Raw genomic sequence first — 10,557 nt, forward strand, 5'->3', positions numbered from 1 at the left:
CTTAACAGAGAGCTGATTTTCTGTCTAAGGATTGAGGCAGATTTGGAATAGTGTTCACAAAGTACAGGTTGCCTCTGGCATTTGTCCACATAGTGAATAGGAGGAGAAAGTGGGAGAGATCAGGTTAACTTCATTGGAGCAAAGCCAAAAAGAGAGCAGCAAGATGGAGGAAGTAATTCAGGCTGAGGTGAAGCAAATATACGAAAGAAAATTCCCACTAGATTTGATGGAGTGTTAATCATGGGATGACTTTCAAACACAGAGCAAAATCGTTTCTATTACAGATAGAATTTATATTACAAATAAAAACACATCTTAATGCATAGGAACACAAAGGAATTAAAAGTAATTTTTATTTATTTTTTTCTTTGAGGTCAGTGATTACTTGATTATGAAACATATAGACATATATATAATTTACAAGTTAAATCAAAATGGATTACTTAAAATGACTCATGTCATATTTTAATGTTTCAGAGTATTATAGTGTTCTCATTTTGATCAAGATTTTTCTTTTGGGAGGGAGGGAGAGAAAAATTAGACCTGTGATTCCCTTGGCATATGAAACTTTCAGAGAGAAAACTCCTTCTACCAATGTATAGGGCAATACTTGATCTACAACTTAGCATCTTACCAAGCTGAATGGAGCACTGAGAGGTTGAGACTAGTCCAGAGTCTCAGTGGCAGAACCTGAACCCAGGTCTTTCTGACTCTAAGACCATCTCTCTGACCATGATACATAGTCTCTGGACAAAAAAAAAATCCATTTGAATACTGGGTTCCAAGTTTTCTTGTGAGGATTTTTTATAATATAAGTCACAGAAATCCATAATTTAAAAAAGAACATTTCTTTTTATTTATAAACTCTTCACTTAAAAATCCTTGTTAGCTATAACTCAAGGGGAACTGTGGAATTTTTGTACCAGTAAAGATGGTTATTGTCTTTGGTTGGGGGCAAGGAGGTGCCAATACCAATGAAATCACAGATCATTAACAATTAAATTAAATAATGAAAGGTATCATCAAATATGAGAGACAGCCAGCCTGCTGGATAGAAGGCTAGTCTTGGGGTCAGGATGACCTGAATTCAAGGCTTCTATCTCTGAAGCATACTGTATATGTGACCATTAACTTCATGGTGCCCTAGGACCTTGGTCATTCAGTGAGATTATAACTTACAGATAATAGCCCAGTCAGCAGAGTTTTGTCACTGAGAATTCCTAACATGGATCTAATCACATGTCCAGATATAATAATAATAATGATGATAATGGATAAGTGTTATTGCTATGCTAAAATACAGAGGAATTATAATCATTGTGACACTTATCTGAGTTCCTTTCCAATGTTAAAGTTCTATGATATCCTATACCTTTTGAAATTTTAATATACAATTTTATACATATATTTGTGGAAACTTTTCTTTTTTTGGTTTTTGGAGAGGGGAAGGTAGGGCAATTAGGGTTAAGTGACTTGCCCAAGGTCACACAGCTAGTTCGTGTGTGTGTGAGTGCTAAGTGTCTGAGGTCCAATTTGAACTCAGGTCCTCCTGACTCCAGGGCTGGTGCTCTTTTCACTGAGCCACCTAGCTGCCCCTGAAAACTTTTCTTTCCATAGAAACACACACACACACACATGCACACACGCACACACACATATACCAGAATGATTAATCTTCTTAGTATGAAAGGCTGCTTAATAAAACATTTGGTGATCTGGCTTCAGAGTCAGGAAGACATGGTTCAAGGCATTCCTCTGATTCATACTGGCTGTGAGATCCTGGACAAGACTCAACATCTCAGTCCTCTCTGATAACTTTCTATGGCTATAAACTTCAGAGCTATGCTGTCCTGCATTGGGAGAGGGGGCTCCTTCACCACACAAATGAAATCACAGGTCTGCTTCTTACCTAGCACTGCTCCTACTAAGTTTCTATGACAAGTTATGTTTTCTGTTAAAAATGACTTTGAAGTTAAATGGAGATTTCCTATAAAAACATCAGTGGTTTATAAAGAGTATATTTAAAAATTCAGGCAACAGCCTATATACAAGGAGGTCTAGTTCAATTCTTTCTCTTCATCTAAGTTCATTTTATGATAACCAAACAATTTTTTCACTTACTCTAAATACTGACAGTTATTAAATATATAATGAAAATATTAATTTTAGGAGAAATTACATATCTGTATCAAACACAATCATTTTAATTGTTGATTTAAAGGCACAACATTCTATTGCAGAAGCATTAATACATTCAAAGAATCTTATCCCATTCTCCCTTCACAGAAAAAGCAGCATAAACATCAAGAAACAAACTCCATGTGATCTTATACAGTCTATATATACATCTTAAAAATGGATGTCAGTTTCTAAGTACTCTAGGTTACTTATCAAGTATGTTAAAAATAATAATATACATAATACCAGGGATTTTATGATATAAAAATAAAGGTACAAGATTTTCCTCCTCCCCATGCCTGCTGAGGATGCATTTCCCCATCTTTTCTCCCAGTATCTACTATATATTTTTCTCTATCTGTGGGATTTTCATTAGTTATTTTCAAAGGCACTGGACCTGAAATATACATAATTTTAACTCTTTACAAATGGGGACTCCAATGACTAATCCCACAGTGTATAAGAAACTGCAAGTACTGGGATATAAGAGAAAAGACTAAGTTCCTGCTTAAACTATGTCACTACCTACTTAGGTAACATCGGACAAGTCAATCTACCAATCAATTGACAAGCATTTATTAAGTGCTTACAATGTACCAGGCACTGTGCTAAGTGCTGAAGATACCAAAAAAAAAAAAAAAAAAAGCAAAAAGAACCCCTGCCCTCAAGGAACTTGCATTCTAATGAGGGAAACACAGATATAAAAAGATATGTACAAGATAAATACAGAGAAGATGGAAAATAACTGTAGAGGGGAAGGCATTTAGGCTCTCAGAAAAAAAAAAGAGTAGGTGAAGTAAGTGACCTCAAAAGCTCCTTCTAGTACTAATGTTATATGACCTTCTGATTCTGTAAGTCTATGAATTCTGATTAAGTCTACCAATCTAGAAGCTAATTTTTACCCACTGTACTTATGTGGAATAAAAAGTAGAGATTTGGGGATATTAAGTGACATTGACTTTTGCTACCCAGGTTCATACAAAAGGAGATAAAATTTCATTCATGATGACTTAAAATGCAATTAAGTGAAATAGAGAGTTTCCTCAAATTATGTTCCAGTCAATGCAAAATTAGTCAAAAGCTATTGCTTTTTAAAATGGTATACATAATTATATTTCAGTATCACATAGGAAAGTAGTTTCATTGAAATGGACAGCACAATACTCTGAAATATACACTAAATAAAGGAAAAGGTAACATTAATAAAGCAACTTAATATATTTGCAATTGTTACAAATTTGTGGGGTCCAAGCTTTGATAAATTTCTTAATGTAAAAAAAGGGTAAACCTCTCCAGTGATAGGAAAATAACAACTAGTTTTAATGGTCATTATGAGGATAGAGAGGATTTTTTTGTTTGTTTTTAATCCAGAGTTCATTTCCATTGACACGCGCATTCTATGGGCTCTTGAATGGTATATGTAACTTCTGAGCCATTTCCTGAGCAGTAAAGAGGCACATTCACATTCCGCACTCCAATTTCCCGACAACATTTGCAGAATCTAAAATGGCTATCAATATTGACATTGTAGATGGTAGCAGATGGGCATTTCCCATCACAAGAAGCAACGCTTATCTGTTATAGAGGGAAGAAGAAATGTGAGTCCATGAGAAGTTCCATTTTTACCATTAGTGAAAGAATGAGAGATAACCTTAAATTGTGCTATGTCTAAAATACTATTCAAAGATAACCATTTGAGGCGTTTAACACTCCAGTATTTAATAGAAGTAGGTAATGTAATGACTGCTCACTGGTTAGGAGACCTGGCAGACTTTCATAATGGCCTGCCTCTAGCCCTGATGGCTGGTTGGAGCCACTAAGAAGTCAGAACAACTTGGTATCATTTTACCCCAGTCCCTTCCCTAATTATTACAATTCTCAGATGTCTATGTCTGCTGGCAGATTCCAAAAAATAAGGGGAAAAAAGGAAACATGATCAGGATAAGTAAGTCAAAGAAAATTAATTCCCACTAACTGGCATATATGAGTCAGGAAAAAAAACCTGTTAAATGATAAAGAAAGAATGATATAGGTACAAATTAATTAGATTGTTGCATATTGGAACTCCAGTAAATGAGTCTATTGTAATCAGAATTATACCACTCCCTCTGAAGGCCTTGGAAAGCAGAGAGGGTTCTCAACATGAACATCAACATGGCAAATGATTGGAAAATAAGAGGTTAAAGAAATTTGTTCTTTTTATCTAAAAAAGAATTGCCACAAGGCAGAAAATTCATTTAGCTGTGATTTCCAGGCTATAAGGAAATTCCCTTGACCAATTCAGATGGTCAACTTTGCAACTTTTTAACAGTTTTAAATAGTTTCCTCAGGATACATCAAGGGTAAGCAATTTGCCCAAGGTCATACACTCCTTATTAAAAGAAAGATGTAAAAACAGATCCTGCCTTTACCCTGTCTCTATCTCTGTCTGTATGGGTCACTCATTCCCACATCCCTTCTCTTTGCCATACTGTTTCTGTTTCTGTACTCTCTCCTTTGTGGTTTCTGTCTGATGTTGGTGTCAATTTCAGCAAAGAATAATTCACACTTTTTACACACACTTTCTTTGAAAAAGATATTAATCATTTTGATTGAAGAATAATTCCAAATTCAGGTTCCAGTGGAGAGTGTCTTGATTTGGAGTCAAGGCATATGGATTTGAATCCTAAATCTGCCTCTTCTTAGTTGTATAACCAAGAAAAAATTAATTTAAAAATCTGGGCCCAAGGTTATTCATCTCTAAAATGTGAATAATAAAACTTGCACTTATCTATCTTGGAGCTATCAAGAAAAAAGCACTTCACAAAGAAGCACTGTAAAAATATGAGTTATTATTATTACACACATATTTGTCTTCTGGAAAGAAATGTCCATAGTGAAGCAAGAACAATGATTTTGCATACTCACAGGACTTTGACTGGAGCAATCTTGTTTTTTTATGGTTGTTTTTACTGTTACTTTCTGGCACATTCTTTCTTCCCTCCTGCCTATTAAAATAAAGAAAATATTTGTTCCTTCAATACATCATATTAGAATCTTTGTAACAATGGAATACATTTAATTTCAACAATTTCTCTGCGCTTAAAATTTTGTTCACATCAGTTCATTGGACTTTCATGTACTACTTTTTCTAATGGTAATGATTTCACAGTAATTCTTATTCTGACACCCAAGAATTTTTTCACATTTTTAGTGACTTCCATCTAGAGTATTGTGCATAGTTTTATACGATTTAAAAGATTAAAGGTGGTATGCTGAGTTTAGCACAAATGCATTTAAATACACATCAAACCATATTCCCCATCCCATCTAATTGTACACCTTATTGATGGGGTACCTGGGGTCTAAATCAATTTGTAAAACCAGTTTGTACAAGTGTAACTGCAATTTGTATTGTAAAATTGTAATCTGTAAAATCCCTTTCCCAGCCTCAAACTCTGCCCCTTCCCCCTATCGGCACTCTGCCTAGGCAACACCTTGTGACTCCTTTGTTCTTATTTAATCTCTTCATGTCTCCTCTGGTCTGGCCCAAATACTCCTTTGTCCTTGCCTCAAGTCTCCTCTGGCCTGGCCCAAATCTCATCTAAACTATCTATGCACTAAAGTCACAAGTTCCTCTCAGTCAGCTCTAACCTTTATCTATGCACTGAGGTCCCTTCTGTCTGGCCAGCCCTGACAATGGCAGCCCTACCCTTTAAAAGTAAAAGCATGTACCCCTCTCACTTGCAGGTCCCCTAAAGGACTCTTGCCCACTTCTTACAGAAGCGTACGTGTTTCCCCGATAATAAGACACTGTCTTATTAATTTTTTGGACAGAAAAACACCAGAGGGCTTATTTTCAGGGGAGGGCTTATTTTAATGAACATTGACAGCAATTTTAATAAACAGGTAAATGTGAACAAAAAAATGTACCTTTATTCAATAAGCAAATCACTGGGGAAGAACAGGATGACGCGCTCACTGCTGCAGCTCTGATTGGATGCAGCTCGGAGCGCGGCGTGCATTTCATGGGGGGGATTGGGGGGGGAGGAGACGGTGCATACAGAGGGTACCGTAATGTAGCGTGTAGTGCGGGGGATCACCTTCACTACAGTAGCAATCTCAATAGGGCTTATTTTCAGGGGAGGGCTTATTTTAGAGGAATCTTACACAGTAAGGGGAGGGCTTATTTTCGGGATAGGTCTTATTATCGGAGAAACACAGTAACAATAAACTTCTACAACTCTCACTCCAATTAAGCCTGAGACCTTTAATTCTTTCCAGATGCTATTGCAGATCTTCTGGTCTTAGATAAGATCAGAATTCCTGATGAACCACACATTCTACTAATAACTATTTCTCAACACCTAGAACAGTACTTCCAGAATTGACTAGACCACAGGAAAACCTCCAAGAAGGATAGAGTTAATGCGCTCACTTTTGAAACTCCCTCCCTGGGGCAATGCAGCTTTGACTGATAAATGACTGAGGAGAGTCTAGCTAGTCCCAGGTCTCTGGTCAGACCATCAGGCCATGCTTCATTCTCTTCACCCAGGCTATCTTGCCATCTTCCATGCCACATATATGACCTGCCCCTCCCTACTAAGGATCAAGTTGTCATCCTTGTATCTCTCCAGAGACTTCTTTACCTGAACACCACTCCTGTTAAACTCCTTGAGAGGATGGATTGTCTCACAAATATATTTATATGACCCTTGTTTAGGACAGTGACTGGGACATGGTATGGGCATAATAAAAGCTTATTTAATATGCATGCATATGCATGAATGTAATAATACATCTGTGACAAATATAGCCAGGCAACAGAAGAGCCAAAATGCTGTATCCCATATTGCTATTAGTATTTTATTGATGCCTCTATATTTATGAATGCAATGTTCACACAACAACTCTAAAATGTTGTCTACACATGAACGAGTGGGGTGTTATAGTTAAAAAGGGACACCATATAAGCCCAGAAAACCAATTTACAAACAATCAAAATAGAAATGAGAGCAATATTGCAGCTGACCCAGGGAGCAAAGGAAAAATGATCATAGGATAAAAGATTTAGCTTTGGAAGGGATCTTGGAGGTTTCATTTCACAGATGAGGAAACTGGGACCCAGATGGGTTAGGTAATTACTTGCCCAAGCTAATTAGTGCCTGGAGTTGAAAATAAATGCCTTGGATCTGAAACTAGTCTTTCCTGCCTCCAAGTGCCAGCTCTCCAGTGTTTACCTATGCAGAAGAAACAATATAAGGAATATCCTCAAAGGAATGTCCGATAATAGAAAGGACGCGGCTAGTTGGCTCAGTGGATAGAGTTCTGGGTCTGAAATCAGGAAGAGCTGAGTTCAATTCTGCCCTCAGACACTTGTACTTATGAGGATCAAATGACATGATATTTGTAAAATACTTAGCACAGTCCCTGACAAAGAGTAGACACTTAATGCTTATTTCCTTCCTTAAAAAGTAGGGGATAGGGGTGGCTAGGTGGCACAGTGAATAGAATTTCAGCCCTGGAATCAGGAGGACCTGAGTCCAAACCTGGCCTCAGACACTTTACAATTACAAGTCATGTGACTTTGGGCAAGTCACAACCCCAATTGCCCTGCCTTCTCCCCTTCAGAAAGTTAAAAACAATTAATATTTAAAGGAGGGGATAACCCAAGGGGTTTACTGGCAACCACAAGAATGTAAAACTACCTAGAGGCATCCCTCCAGTGAGTTGGGTGCATCCTCTAAAGCAGTGGTGTCAAACTCATATAGAAATAAGGACCACAACTCCATATATAAGGATCTCTGTGGGTCACATATTGACTTAGGTACAAAATGCAATATTATCTATGTTATATGGGGTTTTTTTATTCTGTTAAATATTTTAAATCTAGTTTGGGCTGTACTTGGAAGTGCTGTGGGCTACCTTCATCCAGTGGGCAATGTTTGACACCTCTACTCTAAAGAGACTTTGGACAAGAATTTGCAAAGGATGGGCAGGCATATCTATGGGATGGGATAAATTTAGATCAATACAAGGAGTTCACAGATCCAATGCACTATTAATTATGCATAAAATAGTTTCTAAAATGCTCTTAATGCAGCATGGAGGAGTAAACACTGAATTAGTAGTAATAACTGCCTTTTCTCTCCTCCTTGCCACTAACCCCACTGGGTGACTATCAGTAATAGGTCACAGACTCTATGCCTTGGTTTTTTCATTTGGAAAATAATGGTTATGGAATAGATAATCTTTATGTTCCTCATACCCAGTCCTAAAATCCTATTGATTACAGAATTTGGTCTCCTGCAACAAATCCACCATGAAAATGTAACAGAGATAAAATTAATTCACTTTGTATGACTCATATATAACTCTTTAAAATATTATTTGTTGAGCTAATACCTCCCACACTGGAAAACTATATTATAGATAAGTCTCTCTGCTATATATTACATGTTTTCATTTACAAACACTCCCACAAATAGTAGCATATAATTCTGTTGTGCTTTATCCTTACAGATACTTGAGCAAAAAAAAATCTTAAATATAATAATTCTTTCCTTGAAATCACTGAATTCTGAATTTAAGATATAATCTCAGTCATTTATAGACATTTTTCCAAGTTAAATTTTCATTGGTATTGTTCAGATGATATTTTTTCTACTAGACTCATCAAAAAAATACAGGAAAAATCTGGGAAATATGGATATAGATGTAGATATATGTATATAGTATATGTGTGTGTGTCACACATAGACACAAATACAATGTACTTTTTTTTAGTTACATCTTTTCCTATATATATTCTTTTTAAAAAAATTTTTTAAAGCAATTGGGGTAAGTAACTTGCTCAAGGTTACACGGCCAGGTGTTTCTGGGTGGGTGCCAAGTGCCTGAGCCTGGGATTCGATCTCCAGGTCTTCCCGACACTGGAGCCAGTGCTCTTAACTCGCTGTGCTACCTGGCCGCCCCCCCCCCCTATATATCTTCTTAAGGAAAAAAACAAAAACTTTTTGAGTAAGTATATGCAGAATTTTTTTTTCTGACAGAATTTTTGGTATTCCTTTTAAAATATACTTTTACAAACTTGAATAAAGAATATTACATGGACAGGTGAATCTACTATATTCCTGTTAATGCTATGTAGATAATAGAATATTTTAAAATGCACTTTACAAAAAGAAGAAAAACATCCACTTTCAAGCAGAATAAAGCAAAAGCTATGCTGGCTGGGCACTTTCCCAAACAGAAAGCTCTAGAAAACAGCATTTCTTCAATCAAGTAATTAGCACTGATATCTAAGCTGGAATTGAGCCGTTAGAGGTTATTTTAGGATTGTGAGCTTATTATTTATTGTTCCTGGCTCTTGGCAGGGGATCAAAGAGAGAATGAGAAAGATAGGTCTCTTAGGGCTTTCACCAACAATTTTGATTTACATGTGTGGATCACTACCCTTTCATTGACTTGTATGCCTTGAGAGAAAGAATAAATCAAAGTAATATCAGAACATTAATTAATCAGAATTTTTGTCTAATTGGCATATTCCTTTTCTGTAATATACTTTTGTCTGTAACTATACCTGAGTTATGATTTCATTAGTAGAGAAAACTCCCAGATGAGGATACACCTCCTTCCATGCAAATCAGCATCGGCTCTGTAACTTAACAGTCTTGGAGGACTGTTCAGGCCACTGAGAGACTGTGTGTGACCTGCCTAGGATCCAAGAGCCATTCATTTCAGAGTTGAAACTTAAACACTTTAAGGCTAAGTTTTTATCAACCTTACTATATTGCCTCTGTCTATTACCATAATATGCTTTTATATTCAATACAGTTCCTGTAATACTAAGGGGTATCCCAAGTCTGAAGGTCTTCTAAACATAGAAATTACTCCCAAATCAAGGACAATGGAAAGAAGCTCAGTTTCCAATATACAGAGCTTTGGACTGGGGGTAAGGAAAACCCACCTCTGACACCTGCTGTTTATTTAGATGATGGGAAAGTTACTTAACTCATCTGAGTCTTACTTTCCTTATGTATAATTTGGGAATAATGGTGTTTTATGGAGTCATTATAAGACTCAAAGAAAAATACATGTAAAGAAAAACACAAACTCAAAGTGATAAAAGCCGGTTGCTGTCATCCTTTTTTTTGTTGCCCTTGTCATTGTTGTTGCCATAGTATTGTTGTTTTCACCTCTTTATTACTGTTACAACATTGTTTCCTTGCTGTTGTTGTCATCATTGTTGATTTTTGTTGTTACTTCTTTACAACTGCTGCTTTCATGATGTGTGCTGTTGTCATTGTTGTTACTGTTGTCCTTGTTAATTATAGTTGTTTCTGTCACTATTGTTGTCTTGGTTGTTTTTGTAACCACCTTTACTTGTTGGTAAACAAC

General features: G+C 36.4%; 1 protein-coding gene across 1 annotated transcript in view; it reads right to left on the bottom strand.

Moving 5' to 3' along the window:
* Positions 1-320: 320 nt before the first annotated feature.
* OTOGL (otogelin like) overlaps positions 321-10,557 on the bottom strand; it is a 205,653-nt gene continuing 195,416 nt past the window's right edge. Inside the window, exons 43-44 of the mRNA XM_069094774.1 lie at positions 5,086-5,165; positions 321-3,753 (exon numbers count right to left, since the gene is read on the bottom strand). Of these exons, the coding sequence (XP_068950875.1) occupies positions 3,553-3,753; positions 5,086-5,165 (281 nt within the window). The 3' untranslated portion in view covers positions 321-3,552. The remainder of the gene's footprint in view (positions 3,754-5,085; positions 5,166-10,557) is intronic.

The sequence above is a fragment of the Petaurus breviceps genome, unplaced genomic scaffold, assembly GCF_028583685.1.
Source record: "Petaurus breviceps papuanus isolate PSGF00001 unplaced genomic scaffold, PetGlider_PUasm1.0 221, whole genome shotgun sequence".
Lineage (NCBI taxonomy): Eukaryota > Metazoa > Chordata > Mammalia > Diprotodontia > Petauridae > Petaurus > Petaurus breviceps.